The sequence below is a fragment of the Artemia sp. Qi Xiang Cuo genome, chromosome 15 (genome assembly GCF_049724085.1).
Source record: "Artemia sp. Qi Xiang Cuo chromosome 15, ASM4972408v1, whole genome shotgun sequence".
NCBI lineage: Eukaryota > Metazoa > Arthropoda > Branchiopoda > Anostraca > Artemiidae > Artemia > Artemia sp. Qi Xiang Cuo.
Window position 1 is genome coordinate 619,381 of NC_142808.1, and position 19,825 is coordinate 639,205.

The window sequence follows — 19,825 nt, forward strand, 5'->3', positions numbered from 1 at the left end:
GAAGCGATAGTTTTTGTTTTCAGATGAGGCTAGGAAAGGGAGTAGCCCATTCAATCCAGAACTCAACGAAATACGGTGAAGATAAAATAGTTTTGAACATTGTTTCATGACAACGTGAAAACAAGGGTATTTCAATCCAGTTTTTCGTTTCTCATTTCCTTCGGAAGACAGATGCTTGGAACTTTCTAATTGTGGTGGTGCTGATGGTGACTGGAAAGTGATGCAATCGGTTAGTTAGGAGGGGAGAGGGGACATGTTTACAAGGATGAAATGCCGCTCTGGATATCTGGTTAGGCCCATAGCTTCCCTCTCTCCCCCTGTATTTAGGTAATCTGTCAAATATTTATTTAATGTATTTTCTTGCTTTTAGGAACTGCTTGCAAAGGAAGACGACTTCAAGTCTGAAGCCGAAGAAATTGAAGAATCAGAATACGAAGAGTACACTGACTCAGAAGAGGAAGCAGGGCCAAGGCTAAAGCCAGTTTTTGTCCGAAAAACTGATCGTGTAACTGTTGCAGAAAAAGAAAAAGAGGAAATGAAGCAAAAACAGGCAGAAGTCGAAGCCAAAAAATTAGCAGAAGAACGTCGAAGATATACTCTTAAGGTAACCTTCCACAGAATTAGTGTCGTGTTCTTGTGCCTACTCACAATGTAAACTGTGAGAACTAAAACTATTGTTGGGACTTAAGTCGATCAGATTAAAGGTTAGTTAACTGGTGCCCAACTTCAAAATTGAGCATCTACTGATTTGTGGAAGTTCAGCATTCTTAATTACTATAATCTCAGGGGGATAAAAGGGGATATTTGGGGTAACTATAAAATATGGAGTAATTGAATTGAATTTAATGAAAAAAAATATATATATCAGTGAATACTAAGATCCGCGGCAAATTACACACAAAAATAACAAATACTTCAACATAGTCTCCCCCGTAAGGCTCTCTGGCCCGGACAAAATAGGTGAGGACCAAAATTAAAAAAAATAAACAAATGCATTCATCAGACATTTTTTGTATAATAAACTTACATCACCAAGCCAAATAATCCCCCCCCCCCCATCCCCCGAAAAAAATAAAAACAAACAATAAAAATAAAAAAAAATCCAATCTAGGCAAGGGAGTAATACATGATTCCACCCACACAAATAAACTGCAGACCCAATCCGGAGACATCAACTCATCGGAGATAAGCATGCAAAAATAACAAATACTTCAACATATTCTCTTTTGTTTCTGTTTTCTGTTTCTGTTCTGTTTTTAAAGTACCTGTTTATGTTCTGCTCTTACAAAAAAAACAGAACAGAAACAGATGACCTGTTTTTTATTTACCTGTTCTGTTCTGTTTCTGTTTTTATAATAACTATTTTGTCCTGTTTCTGTTTGTTTTTCTAACTGTTTTTCTTCTTTTCTTGATTCGAGAATGAGATATTAAGAAATTTTGAACTTACAAAATAGTGTTTTAAATCGTAATTTGAAATTTTGAAGAAGCGTGGGTACGCCCCATACAGTTTTTGGAATTGGAGCGTTAATATAAAGTAGATGTAACTAAAATGATGGCACTCAGTGTGTCTAACATATCAAACGTGCTGCTAGATTGTTTAAACTAGGCAAAATTAGGGCTTAGCAGTCAGATGAGAGTAGGTAGGTGTGTAAATGGGAGAACAGTAAAGGTGCAGTTTTGTTCCACTAAAACAACTTATTTTTTAGTGTATATTAATTAAAAAAAACTTTCCGAAATTAAGTTTTTCAAAGAAAATTAAAGGCCATTTTAAACTTAAGCTCAGGAGATACAAATACCTGTTAAAATTCAAACTCAAAACGACCATAAATTACTATAAAAGAGTAAATGAAACCCAAAACTAACAGAAATTAAATAAACAATCATAGCAAAAAAACATACAACAAGTAATAGTATAAATAAATAAATAGATCTTAAAGCGAGTAATGCTTGGATTGAAAATAAAAATCAAGCTTAAAACGAAAACAAATATTTGGCTATTAAAGTATAAATGAAACTTAAAACGAACAGAAATTAAATAAACAATCAATGCGAACAAACATACAATATTTATTAATGTAAATGAATAAATAAATCTTAAAACGAGTGAAACTTAAATTGAATATGCAAATCAATTTTGAATCAAATAAAAATAACTACAAACAAGAGTTTGGGTATCGTCTCACTGCAGAAGCCAAAAACCTACTGCGTCATTGGCGCTTTACTGAAAACAATTCTTTGAAATATTTTCACTTTTGTAACTTTAAGAAATCAAAAATTAATGAAGATTTTAGGGAATAAATATCAGCATATGTATATTAAATTGACAATGCACATTTTTTTCAGTAAACTCATTTGAATTTTTTGTTCAGTAAAGTACAAATTATATCCTGGCTTTTAGAAAGCATAGGGGTTTTGAACCCTACTCATATTAATTTATAATCGTTTTGAGTTTGACTCTAATATTTATTTTAATTTTTGTTCGTTTTACGTTTCATTTATTTATTGATAATGATTTGGTTGTAGTTGTATGCTTGGTATATTATATGATAGTCCGGACGCCAGGTGTTGAAAATGTGAATCATACCACGACGGATTGAGGCTGCTACGAGAATTAGCCTACCCTCCACCCCCTAAATTGACCATGCTGATTAAAAAATATCAATGGCACTTGCTTGCGAGTGGTGGAACACTCTAAAACTCGACATTTTATTATATCTTGGTGTTTCGTGCAAGAAAATGCATGTTCCACAGAGTTTGAGATGCAGTTTTCCGCTCAAATAGAAATGCCTACAAGCCAGAGATTGTTTTCATAACAAACCAACACGATTAATTAGAAAAAATGGCAGAGTTGAAAAAAATGATAAAACTATATGAGTCTTGAACAGTCTTGGAAAGTACAAACAAAATCAAATTGAAAATTATATATATATTCATTACGGGAATAAAAATCAGCCCAGCCGTGCATACTGGCTCACAGATACCGTCAGAAGAATTTGTAGGCGACCTCGGTGATTTGATAGACATGTTTCGACTATAGTAAAAAATGCAAATTACCAACTCCTCACTTTAAAACGGAATTTCAGGTGATTTGATAGACATGTTTCGACTGTAGTAAGAAATGCAAATTACCAACTCCTCACTTTAAAACGGAATTTCAGGAAGTTTAATCTTAAGAATTTTATGTTACTTTATGAATCATTTGTCCGGCCAGTTGTTGAATATAATACTTCTGTTTGGTTTCCTCTGAATGTAAAAGACGAGCACCGAGTTGAAAAGATTCAGAGGCGGGTGACAAAAATGATCCCTTATTTTAAACACCTTCGTTACGCACAAAGACTAACTAGGCTCCAACTTCCTTCAATGCATTTCCGACGTCGCCGTACCGACCTCATAAACACATTCAAAATAATCAAAGGCGTGGACGATATTGAGGTAGGAAAATTTTTCGAATTCAGCCACTACCACTTGACACGACAACATCCTTATAAAATTTACCCACCAAGAACCCACAGGAAAATCGGACACAATTTATTTGTTAATAGGGTCACAGACTCTTGGAATAATTTACCGCCAGAAGTTGTTGAAGCCGGATCAGTTGAATCGCTTAAGAATATGTTGGTTGATAGCCAGTTTTACACAAGTGCCTTTTCAGTTTAGACCTTTGTGTTGCCTTTCATTTTATTATATATTGTATTAGTACGACAAGCTTTTTAGCTTACCGTTATGTGGATTAATAAAAAATAAATAAATAAATATAATGATGTTAATTGTTGAAAGATCCATCAGTTCAAGATTTTTTCACTGTAATTTTTATTTTCATTTTCAATGCTGTAAGAACTGGAAAATAATAAATATGTAATATACGAGTAATTCGTTTTCAGTGAAGCACCAATAAGGAATGGGGCAGTATCCATATTTTGCTTGTAGTGAAATTATTTGTCTTGACCAATCTTGAAAAGAACTAACAAATTAAACTGAATATTTGATGCATAATGATATTAATTGCTAAAAGCTCATCAGTTCAAAATTTTACTGTAATTTTATTATTTATTTTCAGTATTAAGTACAAACGGAAACATTTGTAATATAATTCGTTTTCAGTAAAGCGTCAATGACGCAGTAGGTTTTAGGCTTCTGCAGTGAGACGATACCCAAACTCTTGTTTGTAGTTATTTTTATTCGATTCAAACTTGATTTGCATATTCAATTTAAGTTTCACTCGTTTTAAGATTTATTTAGTCATTTACATTATTATATATTGTATGTTTGTTCGCATTGATTGTTTATTTGATTTCTGTTCGTTTTAAGTTTCATTTATACTTTAATAGCAAACAATTTGTTTTCGTGTTAAGCTTGATTTTCATATTCAATCTAAGCATTACTCGCTTTAAAATCTGTTTATTCATCTATATTATTACTTGTTGTATGTTTTTTCTATGATTACTAATTAAATTTAGGTTCGTTATTTATTTTGTGTATTCCTTAGTAGTCATTTATAGTCTTGTATTTAATGAAATTATACAGTTCATTTAAAATCCAGATCAAAATTTCATAAAGGCCTTTACATTTCATTTTTAAACATCATTATAGGAAAGTTTTTTTTTATATTTAATTTTGTTAGTTTTTTTTTTAAAAAAGTTTCAATTTTTTATGGCATGGGGGGGGGGTGTTTATTGTCCGATTATTATTGACTTTAAAAAACGGATCTAGAACTTTCAATTTAAATCAAATGAGGTTTTCTTCAAAGTCTATACGATTACCTCTTTGACAAAAACCTTATATATGAACAATAGACAGCTGGCATAACTTGTGGACAGCGATTGACAACAATGAATGGATTCAAAAAATAGTTCCAATAAGGGGGTTTAGACCATTTCACTTGCTGACACAAAGGGATCACGACTGTTTGGAATTGACCTTAATAGGAATTTGTGTGCCAAAGCAATTTTGCATCTATCACAGAGTATTTATTTTAGACTTATAATTGGATAGTTATAATAGGTTTTCTATGTTTTTTTCCCATACAAAACCCCTTCCCATAAGTTATAAACCCCCCTTAATAAGTTATGCCCCAGGAAATAACTAACAACACCTACCCCTGGGCCCTGGTGGGCTGTGTCGACCCCGGTTTTTCGTTATCAGAACTTTGAACTATTTTAACAAAATGTATATCTCAAAATTTTTATCTGATGCATTCAGGGCGTGGAGGAGGGAGAGGGGCTAGTTGCCCTTCAATCTCTTGACTCTTAAAAAGTGAACAAGAACTTTCAATTTCCAATCAAATGAGCCCTCTCTATAGTTTATACAAGCGTTCCTTCCATAAGAAAAAATTTGAAGGATTCGGAGAATCCTTAAATTACAACCCTTGCCCCTTTGGGGGGAGTTGTAATCCTCAAAGACCTAATTTTCAAAACTTAAAACTACGTTTAAAAAAATGGCTGTCTTAAAATTTTGATTGGATGTGTTTGGGGAAAAGGTGGGCGTGAGAGGGGGGTTAGTTGCCCTCAAATCGCTTTCGACTATTACAAAGGGCACTATACCTCAGAATTTTCAATCGAATGAGCCTTTTTTGAAGTTTCTACGACACCGCCTTCTATAAAAATCTTATATGCCCCTAGGGCATAACTTAAAACTCTTGCCCTGAGGGTTGTGGGGGATTGTCCACCTCAAAAACATATTTTTTATCTGGAAATCAACTTCGCTGAACAAAATGGCTATCTCAAAATTGTGATTGGCTGTGTTTGGGGGAATGATGGGTGTGGGGGGGCTAGCGATCCTCCAATCACTTTTGACTAGTCGAAAAGGCAAGATCCCTTTGAGTGGCCGATTGATTGAGCCTTTTTTGAAGTCTCTACAATAGCACCTTCTATAAAAACTTTATATACTACCGAACCGCACTTAAACTCTTGCCCTGAGGGTTGTAGGGGAGTGTCCTCCTCAAAAACATATTTTCTATCTGGAAATCATCTACGCTGAACAAAATTGCTATCTCAATATATTTTTTGGATGTGTTTGGGGAAATGAGGGGTTTGGGGGGGGGGGGCTAGGTGCCCTCCCATCACTTTCGACCACTAAAAAGGGCAGTAGTCTTTTAATTTCCAATCGAATGAGCCTGTTTTGAGGTTTGTACAACAACGCCTTCTATAAAAACCTTATATGCCCACAGCGCAAAACTTAAAACCCTTGCCCTGAGGGTTGTGGGGGAGTGTCCTTCTCAAAAATATATTTTCAATCTGGAAATCAACTACGCTGAACAAAATGGCAATCTCAAAATTTTTATTAGATGTGTTTGGGGAAACGAGGGGGGTGGGGGGGGGGGGCTAGTAGCCCACCAATCACTTTCGAATATAAAAAATGGCACTATCCCATTGACTTTACAAATGAATGTGCCTTCTTTGATGTTTCTAAGATAACGCCTTCTATAAAAACCTTATATGCCCCCAGGGCATACCTTAAAACCCTTGCCCTGAGGGTTGTGGGGGATTGTCCTCCTCAAAAATATGTTTTCTATTTGGAACTAAACAATGCTTAACACAATGGCTCACTACAAAGGGTGATCTGATGTTTGGGTGACAATGCGGGGCGTGGGGGGGGCTAGTTGCCCTCCAATCGCTTTCTACTCTTAAAAAGAGCACTATACCTCTGAATTTGCAATTAAATGAGCCTTTTTTTAAGTTTCTATGTCAGCGCCTTCTTTAAAAACCTTATATGCCCCCAGGGCATATCTTAAAACCCTTGCCCTGAAGGTTCTGGGGGAGTGTCCTCCTCAAAAATATATTTTCTATCTGGAAATCAACTATGCTGAACAAAATAGCTATCTCAAAATTTTGGTTGGATATGCTTGGGTAAATGAGGGGCGTGGGGGGGGGGGGAGGGGGCTAGTTACACTCCTTACAATTTCAACTATTAAAAAGAGCGCTAACCATTTAACTTCAAATCGAATGAGCATGTAATGAAGTTTATGGGACAACGACTTCTATAAAGACTTTATATGTCCCTAGGATATAAATTAAAACTCTTGCCCTGATCGCTGGGGGGGAGTCTCCTCCTCAAAAACATATTTTCAATCTGGAAATCAACTACACTGAACAAAATGGCTATCTCAAAAGATTGATTGGATGTGTTTGGGGAAATGATGGGCGTGGGGGGCGGCTAGTGGCACTCAACTCACTTTCGAATATTGAGAAGGTCCCTATCCATTTAATTTCCAATCGAATGAGCCTTTTTTGAAGTTACTACGATAGCGACTCTTGTAGTAACCTAATGTGCCCGCAGGGTTTAGATTAAAATACTTGCCCTGAGGGTTGTGAGGGAGTGTCCTCCTCAAAAATATATCTTCAATCTGGAAATCAACTACGCTGAACAAAAATGGCTATCTCAAAATTTTTATTAGATGTGTGGGGGAACGATGGGCGTCGGGTGGGGGGGGGCTAATAGCCCTCCAATCACTTTTTACTATTAAAAAGGGCACTATCCCTTTGAATTTCCAATCGAATGAGCCTTTTTTGAAGCTTCTATGACAACGCCTTCTATAAAAACCTTATATGTCCCCAGGGCATAATTTAAAACCCTTGCCCTGAGGGTTGTGGGGGATTGTCATCCTCAAAAACATGTTTTCTATTTGAAAATCAACTACGCTGAAAAAAATGCCTATCTCAAAAGTTTGATTGGATGTGTTTGGGGGAATGATGGGCGTGGGGGGGGGCTAGTTGCCCTCCAATCACTTTCGACTATTAAAAAGGGCACTATCCCTTTGAATTTCAAATCGAATGAGCCTTTTTTGAAGTTTTTATGACAACGCCTTCTATAAAAACCTTATATGCCCCCAGGGCATATCTTAAAACCCTTGCCCTGAAGGTTCTGGGGGAATGTCTTCCTCAAAAACTTATTTTCTATCTGGAAATCAACTACGCTGAACAAAAGTGCGATCTCAAAACTTTAATTGGATGTGTTTGGGAAAATTATAGGCGTGGGGGGGGGGGGGGCTAGTTGTCAATCAATAGCTTTCTGCTAGTAAAAATGGCCAGAGTCCTTTAATTTCCAATCTAATGAGCCTGTTTTGAAGTTTCTACAACAACGCCTTCTATAAAAACCTTATATGCCACCAGGGCATAACTTAAAACCCTTGCCCTGAGGGTTGTGGGGGAGTGTCCTCCTCAAAAATATATTTTCTATCTGGAAATCAACTATGCTGAACAAAATGGCTATCTCAAAATTTTGATTGGATGTGTTTGAGGGAATGGTGGGCGTGGGTTCTATTGGTAGTGCCTCTGTATCCTACATTACATGGGAAGTAATCTGCACCTTTAACCGGGAAAACTTTAGTTAAACGGTTATTATGGAATTTATGCTGCTAGATAGTAGTGACTTGCTATGACTACCATACTAGCCGATACATGATAAATACCAATTATTCATTGCAAGTTTTCTTTAATTTTTAGTCAGAGAGGAATGTAAATGTATTGAATCTTGTCCAGTAGAAATATACGTTTTTGCTGGCACGTATTATTGCATCAACATAACAACATCAAGATGCCAAAATATACTTTTTCTACCATCTCCAAATATAATCAATGGAAACTCTTTCAGGGAAAAGCCTAGAGTTGAAACAGTGGCCTAACTAGCTGATTCTGGCCTAGCTGGCCAAAGTCTTATAAAATGCTGATACACTTTTCTCATTCTGTAGAATAGCACATCTTCCGGTGAACGCGGTAATTTTTGCCATACAGCACTATGAATTAAAAAAAAATGCTACTAAGCAGTATATTATTTCTTGTATCTGTCTCTTAAATTCCCGTAAAAATTAATATGATATGATATGATTTATTAACACTAAAAGCCCTACTGGGCCGTGGTTAATACACGATACACTTCAAAAATAATAAATGAAAATAACCTTATAATACTGTATATTATAACACTGTGCTGCAAATTGTCTAAGTTTTTAGGATATCGTAGTTAGGAGCTGTCATTTTGCTTTTATTTGCTGACAGGTTTTCTTAGCTCATTGCGCAAACGAAACCGCTCAGGGGGAAATTGGCCCCTTTCCCCTAATTACGCCACTGAGGGAAAAGAGGTCAGATATTTGGCTGGAGGTGCAATTTTCAAAATAGTAGGCTACTGGAAGGTGCTTCTAATTTTGTCAAATCCTAAAATCAACCTTTGTTGTAAGACAAGCATGATGTCATTTTTTGATGACGACTTGGATGTTCCAAGACATCTCTCTGGGTACCCTATGGAAAAAGGAAGCAAAGGAAGTATTAGGTGCAACTTCTGAAGAGCGTCTCTAAAGGCTAAGGGAGTCTCTGCCATGACATTTATATCTTATCTTAAAAGGAAACACACAATTGATATGCACAAAGATAAAGTATACGCGTCTGGTGCAGAAAATAACAAACCCAAACCAACTAAAAAAATATATCAAGTCAGGCTGCTTCCCTTGAGAGAGCTCCAGATAGTAAAGCAAGTGACACATAGGGCAATGGATTAGCAGGGGCGTCACGTATGGGGGGAGGGGGGACGCCCCCCTCCCCCCCAATTTTTCGGTGACTTTGTAAAAAAAATTGAGTATGTAACCATGCGGTATGACGCGCTGTAGTGTTTCATACTAAATTTTTGAAATGAATAAATTAGAGGACTTACATTAATGAATGAAGATTAAAACATAGGCGTGACATCCACTGAAATCTAGATCCTCCCTAAGTCTCAAAAACCTCGGTGTCGGTCGGTAAATGAGACGAATTGCAAATTGAGGCCTCAAAAGCAGCAGCAGAAAAATTTGGTTCAATAGCCGAAGACGAGTTCTGACTTAAGCACCGTCCTCGACGTCCACCGTTATCCTCGTTATTCAGAGGTGAATCCTAATTCTGGAGCCGACACGTCAGATGACGAAATCATTTTATTTTAAGGAGCTCACCGGCATTCCTTCTGACTGGCTTGGACGATGCAAACCATGACAACTCTTCTTTTATAGAGCCAGCATACCAGTGTTTATTGGACAACATGGGCGACAGCTATGAAAGCCTATAGGAAGTAGTAAAGGTGTTTCCGAGAAGAGGCCTAGACCCCGGGGAACTCGTGTTAGAGCTTAAGGCCTTCAAATGCTTTTTGACCAGGACTGAGGTCGAAAGCAGTAAAGCCATTGATCGGACCGTTTTCGAGGCTATTTAAAGAAATTTATGCTGTCAGGACAATATTCCCAACTCTGGTCAGTTTACCAGTGGATGGCAACAGCGCCACCAACTGCAGCAACGGCAGAAAGAAGTTTCAGTAAACTGAAATTGGTTATTACACGCTTACGTGCAACAATGGATCACGACCGTTTGGATCATCTTCTCATGATGTGCTGCGGGACTGACGTTGCTGACGAGCTGAAACTTGACAAACTGCTAGAAGTCTGGTTGTCTGCCAAGCCAAGGTGGTTGGCTTTTCAATTCAAGTTAGCTTTTTTTATTCTGACTCTTTTTATATATACTAATTGAAATTCTAAATTTCTTACATTGGCTTATATAAATCATAATATCATCATACCTCTCCTCATCAATTGCTTTATTCCACAAGAAAAGAGCAAAATCGTTCGCTATATCAGAGGATAGTAGCCTATAGCCTATTAAAGATGTGCCTCTCGGGGCGGATCGGGCTCAATTAATTCAGGAAAACCGTTGGAGTTTCTATGATAGCGATTCGGTATTAACACAAAGCAAAAGAAGTTCAACTCAAGTGTTTGTTTTCTAATTATTAACAAAATAAAAAAAGTCGGTAAAAATGACCAGCCAGTCGGTAAGATCTACTGACTCCCCCCCCCCCCCCCAAAAAAAACAAAAACATTTTGACTAGTAACGCCCCTGTGGATTTGGGAAATCTGGAATAAGAAGAGCAGAGATACGCTGTTGTTTTTTTTCCAATCGATCAAAACAAGCGGATCTGCGGATGCTCTGCTGCAAAACCCTGTTTAAGGACAAATTGCCACTTTCTACGCTTGGTAAGCCAGATATGAAACAGCTTATTAAAAAAAAAAAAAAAAAAAAACAGGGGCTTGACATTAACACTGTGGAGAACCGTCCGAAGACACATGATTTTTTATTCATGAAAAAAAGAAGTTCATAAGGTTGCTTTAACATATGCCACTCAGACTTCTTTGATTTTTAACAGCTGCTTTGCAAAAGGATCTGGCTTTATAGGTATCACTGCCTATTACCCCAGGAAGATGAAAAATGAGCTGAGGTGGCATCACTATGTTTCATATTTCAAGAGGCATAAGCATTCTCATACAACTACTAACATCCTTTCTGCAATCCAAGTTGCAATCAGGAAGTTTTCAATGACAGATAAGATGTTCCACGTTGTGACTGATTCTTGGAACAATGTCACCGAAGCCTGTAGGGTATGAGTCCTTTCCTGAACTTCATGTTTTTAACATTGTATTCATTCATCTGTTGCACGTGTTCTTGGATTTTTGTCCACTCGAAGCTTAGCCAATGACATCCCTGAAGAAGATTGCTTGGAATCCTTTGATGAAGTCGAAAACTTCGATCCAATTGTTGAAAACGATTCAGACGGTCTTTCTGTTCCTTGTTCTAAAAACTCCGGAGATGAACATACGCTTGCTGAAGAATGTGAATAAACTGATGCAGTGTCTAAAGAAGAGGGCGGTGAAAGTAATGGAGAAAAAGATTGGGGAGCTGGGAGTCTGTCAAAAAATGAGGTTGCAACACGGGCTATCTGATCCGAAGACACGTTACACTTGCTCAAACATTGATAGTCGAGGTTGTCACTACTCCTTTTCCTTTGGGAATGGACAATGAAAACGTGCCTAAATAATCAAAAGCATGCCCACTCGTATTCTTAAAACAAAAGTTTGATGTAGTAACACTTCCTATAATGAAGCAAGTGTATGGGTTGGAGAAAGTATTTTCTGCCGCAAAGCGAAAGAAATCTTCGAAATAAGTTATCAAAACGTGCAATTGTTTTTATATTGCATTCCTTTGAAAACCTATTAAGATAAGAGAATACTTAAAGAAAATATTATGTAACAATGTTTCTAAGTTTCTTTGAAATTCAGAATTTGAAAAATTTCATTTTACATATTTACTTAAGAATGAATTCGGTGGAGGGCCTAGAACATTATTTTCTAGCACAAAGCGCCGTAAAAATATAAAAAGTAGCCTTAAACCATGAATTTTCCTATTGATGTGTCTCGCGCACAAATTGGCTTGGAAATAATTAATCTTAAAAAGATGTTTTAAGCTGCGAGGCAATGAAAATTTTTGACTTGGTGGTAAAAAGTGTCATTTTCCCGTGCATTTTTCTTCTTTCATACATTGTTTCAGATGGCTTCCAAACATCAGGATGGGGGAAGGGGATAGCATGGTCTGGAGGGGGAGACTGTCCCCCGCCAAAGCAACTATGGGCTCTGCTTAAACACTAATGACTTTGAGCTGACTGCGCAATTTGACGACGAAAATTATTCTATTTTTAAACCGTCTCAAATAATTAGTATGCATTTCCGGGAAATTCGAGGAGATTCCGTATAAACATAAAAGCGCATTTTTGGAAAAAAGAAACGGGAAAATGGAAGAAAATAACAATAAGAAAGGATGACGATGCTGTGTGCATAGACAGTTTTTCGCCCCTTTATTGAAAAACTGTTCTTTTTGGCGGAAAATGCTGTTATACTTACTGATAACTGATAAGGGTTTTTATTTAAATCAAAACAAATAAATAAATCTACCACCAGAAGCAAACTTGTTTAGGCTATACACCCTTCAAAAAAAAGCTGATATATACATCGCAATCAACAACGTAAACCAATAAATAAAAAAAGAAAAGAGAAAAAAAAACACGGCCCAACCTCCTCCAACTTAGTGCCCCCCCCCCAAAAAAAAAAAAAACCATAACTAATTATCACCGTTCTCTCACTACCACCCTCACACAACCACAATAAAAAATAACCAAAATACAACTGAGAGACCCCTCAAGAGAAAATCGCTAAGAAATATTATACTCACCTCAAAATACAGAGATTTTAACCTACTCCTAAAACTAGCAATATTATCATCAACTAATAATTCACTTGGTAAACTATTATAAAACCCTGGTCCCACATGACGGATAGAGAAGAATGATCTTCGAGTTTAAGCCTGAGGTCGTCTTATCTGGGATGCTGTTCTGGTTGAGTATTCATGGACATTACTTCCAGCCACGAACATTTGACTGAAATATTGTGGCAATAATCCACGCTCATATTTAAACAAAAGCGAAGCTGAATAAAATTTAGAAACTCCAATTAAAGGCAGAATACGTTTTTCAACATATCGCCTTCTCAGTGTTACAGCTTTTTTATCGCCGCAAAGCACTCTTATTGTTGAGATTTGCAACACACGGAGCGAAAGTAGATGTGTCGGGAAAGTACTCGACCAAATGACATTACAGTACAAAAGGTATGGGTGAACAGTAGAAAAATACAAAGACCTTATTACATCAGAGGGGAAAATTTTCTTCAGCTTTCTTGACAGTCTTTAGTCACTGGATTGAAGTATCAACAAATCTAAGCTCATTAATCCATGGATAGTAATTGGGGTTTCTTCCGTAAACTAGAAACTGTGATTTGTTATTATTTAACCTCAGTTTGTTAGCTCTATTCCATTTCCCAATTTGGTTCATACCCGTAATAAGCTTCTCCATGAGTTGCAGTTCCGTCTTCGCTGCCACTGTAAAATGCACATCATCCGCGAATAGGGCAATAATTAACTTTATGGTTTCACTAACGGGAAAATTCAGGTCAAACGACAAACCCTCCACAGCTCCGCACAAATCATTAATTTAGATTAAAAACAGTGTAGGCCCGAGCACAGACCTTTGTGGCACACCGTATTCAATTTTCTTTGTACCCGATACGGCACCTCCAACACTCACATACAAAGAACGATTATGAAGGAAAGACCTTAAAAGGCCTAAGAACGCACCACAAAATCTACAATTATCAAGTTTTGCAAGCAGAATACCATGATCAACCGAATCAAAGGCCTTCACAATATCGAGGAAAACTGAAGCCGCTTTCCTACCAGCATCCAGGGCATCATTTACGAACGTCACCAAAAACAGAACAGCCGGATTCGTCGACATTTCTTTTTGGAATCTAAACTGGGTTAGAATTAGAAGTCTCCATGATTCCAGAACCTCAATCATTCTAGCATTTATCGTCTTTTCAAACACTTTATTTAACACTGGGAGAAGAGATATAGGTCTATAATCATGGACAGAATTCTTATCACCACCTTTAAATAACGGAATAACTTTAGCTGACTTACAGAAATCTGGAAAAATACCACATTTCATACACTGATGAAATAGATAAACCAAATGCTCTGATACAACTGGAAATACATGCTTCAAAACTTTCAGGGAAAAATAATCACTACCTGCGGCAATACTCTTCATGCTCCAAACTGTATTTCGGAGCTCCTCAACATTAATCGGACGCAAAAAAGCAGAAACATCACTAGCCATAGGTAAAAACTGAACAAGAGACTCTTCTACAGAGGAGGAGGATCCGGTAACTGCCATATTTTTTCCAATATTTGCAAAGTGGTCACACATCGGATCTGCTGCTTCCTCTGGTAATGAGGTACAAACTGTGGTAACAAAAATCTGGGTTGGGCGGATTACCGAGTTGGGTGCTTTCTAGGTCTTCGCAGGATTTCCTTCCAACTTTATAAATTCCTCTCTAGTATATTCTATTTTAGCTTTTCGAAGTAGCTTATTCAATTCGTTATTATATTTTCTGTACCTCTCTTCGGTATATGGTGATGTATTAGAACACTTAAATAACCACCTCCTTTTCATTATCGCAGCTATCAGTACTTTAGAAATCCAAGGTTTAACTGGTGTCTCGGTTTGAACTGACTGCCTTGATATTTTACAACCCGACTTTAATATTTAGTTGACTTCTACCATACCCTGAACAAAACTTCATATTTACAATCAAATTCACTATATTTAAGAAATTAAAAAATATATTTTCCTAATTCATTCTTAAACTTAACCAGAACATCTCGATCAATTCTCAGTCGATCATTATGTGTTTTCGAATTCTTACTCTTCGGTGTGCAAAAATTATTCACACACAGCAGAACCCCAAAGTGATCAGAAACATCATTAATCACAACCGAAACTGAATCATACTTAATATCACAAAAAATATTATCAAGGAGGGACTCAGAATTAGCAGTTACACGAGTACAATTATTCACCACAGGAAACACATCATAACAAGACATCACATTCAAGAATTCACGAATCTTAGGATTAGCACTCACTTTAGTTAGGTCCAGATCAAAATCACCACACACGAACAAAGGTTTATTATCATCAGCAAGCTCGTCCAGTTGCTTTTCTAGGAGCTCCAAGAATTCCTCAGTAGAACCTGACGGCGGGCGGTACACTACAACCGCAAAAAAATTTCTGTCCCGATTTACATAATACTAGTGCCACACTTTCAAATATCATTTTCTTGTTTACGCGCTTTTCATTCCTCACCTTGATATTGAGACCATTCCTAACATAAACTGCCAGTCCACCATGTTGCCTCTTCTCTCTATTCTGAACATGAAGTCGATACCCATCTATATCTAATAAACTTGTCGTATGATCTCTCAACCACGTTTCTGTCAGAGCAATCACATCTAGTTTCGAAAACAGATACCTTTCCTTTAAATAATCCAAAGAGCTATCGAGACCTTGACAGTTCCACAATAACAGATCCAGTTCACTGGGTCCTGACAACACATTATTAATTTCAATTGTGCATTTATAATTTGTTTTGGGGTGTACCTCACAAAAATCCTCATCTAGATCCCTATGGGGCATACCACCTTGTAAATCCTGAAAATTTAGTGAATCTCTCTCATGTGGTCTCAATCTTCCCAAATCAACAACTAGAATAATAACAATTCATCGAAGTGGTAGCGAGAGAACGGTGAAACGAAACTATTATGTTACCAATTACCTTTTCTGGTTCACACCAAATTGAAGACAGGCCAGCCGTAAAAAGAAAATAAACCTGAAAAGAGAAAAAAAGATTAAAAAAAAAATTACAGAAACAAATTACAAAAAAATGTAACAGAATAAAGAAAGAAAAACACATTAAGACACAAAGAAATTCCGCCACAATAATAAGCGCATCCATTCAACAACATAGTAGCCTACTACCACCTACTCATATTTATCCTTTAAACTAAAATAAAAATAAGATTCACTCTTAAATAATAAAACAAAAAAACAACAAAACATTTTTTCTTTTCATAAGCTAAACTTTTCATAATTTTTCTAAACAACCAAACATATACAAAACCAAAAAAAAAACAAAAAAAACTATCAAATCAATCATTCCTTAGGGCCCCCGGGAGCCACAGAGGAGGGAAGTCCATACGCTAATTCATCAATCGACTCATCGCAAGTAAACTTTACTTTTCGACCACCCGGTCGTTCAAACTGGAGATACGGTGGCACTGTATTATATACCCTTGACGTAATACCTATCGAACTAAGACGCGATTTATTTTCATAAAGTCTTTTCCTTGCCTCTCTCATCGAAAGTGGGGCATCATCGCTCGCATAAATATTTTGCTGGTTTCGTATCATTTTTCCCTTAAGCTTTTTTCCATTCTTGAGTATTTCGATCTTATTCTCACGGTTGCTTACATTGAAATATTTCTTGTCCTTTTTAATCTCAATAACCGAAAACCGTGGTATCACTGGTAAAGCCAAACCGTCTGTAAATAACTCAGTAAACATTCCTTTAGCCTGATCCTCGTCTTCACAAACTGTGTCCCATACTCTCACATTATTTTCCGTCGGCTGATATTCTGTAGCCATAATCCTACCAGACATACGCAAAGTCTTTTCTTTGCGCTTCTTAGTACTTCACTTCCGTTTGCAGGTTAACCACTTGAGTTTTCAGCATAGAAACTTCATTTCTCACAGCAGTCATACGTGAATTTGACCCCGAAAGTTCAGTCCGTAAAGCCATTTGCTCTGATTCTATTGCTTGTATTTTATTTTCTAGTGTAGTAAATCGCTGATCGATCGAATGGACTGAGTTACGAGTATCTCGCAAAATGTCCATCATTTTCGAAAAATCCTCTGACGAGGTCTGTAATGATGCCAAAGTTTTCGCTGACTCCCGAGTAATTTGAGACGTATTGGGGGTGCTTGTCGTCATATTCTCACTTAATAAATCCTCATCCTGACGACTCCTCTTATTCTTTTTCCTAACCATTTTGATGTTGGAAATAATAACAAAACTGTATAAACAAAACTGTCTTATCGGAAAAAGCACCAAATCTTTACCCACGTTGGTGCGAACGTGCAATAATCTTAGCCGTTAGGCATGGCAAACACCTTAATCCGCCTTCAATTGAATTCAAGATCCAAATCTTCTTTCTGTGCATCAACTGGTTACAGCAAATATTCCTTCAGACAGCAATGTATATCCTCAATAAACCTCTATTATTTTGCAAACATTTTCCTCCGATAACAGCACACAGAGTTTAGCATTAATCAAACTATATTCATTTCGTGACGTCACTCACAGATCAGGCGATAGTAAGTGCCTAGAGATGTTAACCGGCTGATAGCTGATTCATTACTGAATATAGTACTGATAATAAACCAAAACTTATCATTTACGCATTTTTCCTTCTTTAAGCTGTAGGTGTTCGAAAAACAGCTGTTTAAACAGATGTTTTTTGAACGAAAACAGCTGTTTTCTGTTTTTACCAAAAAAAGAACAGAAACAGGTCTTCTGTTTTTTTGTTGATCTGTTCTGTTCTGTTTCATTCAAGCCCTGTTTATTTTTTTTCCTGTTTCTTCAGAAAAACAGAACAGTGTCCATGCTTAATCGGAGAACCGAAAAAAAAAATTAAATATTAGCAAGAAAATCTCTAACATACTTTATGAAGTGATTCTCTCACTGTCAATATCACTGAAGTGATATTGACCGGCAGAACGAACTCACAAATAGTGGAGAAATTATGCCATTCCTTTGGGTGTTTTATTTTTATTTCCTAGTGAGTAACCTATCTGTCTGATTTTTACCTGAAAGGTAAGTGTATATTCCTAATTTTTGGAAGGTATATTTGTATAGTATGTAGCTAAATTCCTTTAATTTCTCATAATTAGTACTTTATTTATAACCACGTAAGAAGTAAGTGATAGATATATGTCGGTAGTGCTCCGATTTTCAAGTATTTTACGCATATTATGTTCAAGCGTTTTATTACTGTGATACTACTGCTACTACTAACAACTCACCGCAGCACCAATCCACCTGAGGCCAACACAGCTAGGCACGCTCCTCCTCCGCCCCAATCTGTTCAAAGCCTCCCTTTTTACACCCGCCCACGAAGTTCCAATTTCCTTTAAATCCCTCTTTTTAACGTCCTCCCACCCCAGACGGGGACGACCTGCTTTCCATTTAGCCCTCGACAGTTGGCCAATAAGGACAATCTGTCATCCTTCATCCGCACAACATGCCCTAGCCACCTCCACCTTTCTTTCATTATAGCCCTAGAGAGCGGTATGGAACCACATTTTTCGTATAGCCTATTGTTTGAAATACGGTCAGTCAGCCAGGTACCCGGAACAATCCTTAAGCAATTTCTCTGGAAAACATCTAGCAAATCTTCATCCGCTTTTCGGAGCGTCCATGCTTCAGAGCCATATTTGATCACTGTCATCACCGTAGCTTCCAATATTCTAATCTTCGTTTGAAGACTTATCTTCCTATTCTTCCAAACTTTTTTTAACTGCGAAAAAACACCCTGAGCCTTGGCTATTCTACTTTTAACATCTTCACTGCTCCCACCAACTCTACTAATAATACTACCAGGGTAAGTGAAGCTGCCCACCTGATCAATCTTTTCATTACCCAACGTCACCTTTTTATCTTCACTTATTCCTAGCCTTAGTGACTTAGTCTGTGATAACAATAAAAAATAGTATGTATATATTTTTTCAAATAAATATTAAATTTGTCTTGTATGTATTCATTTAAAGAGATCACAGAAGCGTGTCTAAAGAAAGAGCCACTCTATACATCACTTAAGGATAAAAACAAAACAATTTAAATAGTATTACTGATTAATTTTACTTTACCTTAATACTTTCTTGAATGGTTGTACTTTTGATTAAAACCAGGAAGGTTACTTAAGGTAACTTCCACAGACCTAGTGCTGTGTTCTTGTGTGTACTCAAAATGTAAGCTGTGAGATCTACAACTACTTAGAAATTTCAATCGATTAGGTTAAAGGCTGGGTAACTGGTTAAAAAAAAGAGGCTGGGTAAACTGGTGATCACCTTCAAAATCTAGCATCTACTGATTGGTGAAGATTGGTGGAAATTCAAAGTTACGGGTTTACTGGTTCTAACTAAGATTGTACAGCTAGGATTGTAACTAAGGACGCGTGAAATTCGTATCTGATCTATCTAGAGGGGGGGTTTCCAAGAGTGGGAGAAAATAACAAACCTATTTAATTATTATAGTCTCGGGGGGATGCCTACCCCCTCCCCCTCAAGATTAATATGGAGGCTCCCGTCATGGAAATAATTACGAGATCAAAGTGAATTTCGTAACATTATCGATCTTTGAATCTAATAGTACGTTCAGGCATAAATTATCCTTAGCGTTTCGCGAGGGGTAAATGATATTAGAAGGATCGCTACTTGAAACGTACTTTGTTAGTTGTCAGATAAGTCGCTACAGCTAACCCCAGAAAATGTGGGAAATGTAAGGATAATTGACGCCACATATAAATAGACATTCTAA

General features: G+C 36.9%; 1 protein-coding gene across 1 annotated transcript in view; it reads left to right on the top strand.

The window, feature by feature from the left end:
* Mfap1 (Microfibril-associated protein 1) overlaps nt 1-19,825 on the top strand; it is a 48,504-nt gene that overhangs the window by 17,887 nt on the left and 10,792 nt on the right. The window contains exon 4 of the mRNA XM_089101416.1: nt 371-604. Within this exon, the coding sequence (XP_088957542.1) occupies nt 371-604 (234 nt within the window). The remainder of the gene's footprint in view (nt 1-370; nt 605-19,825) is intronic.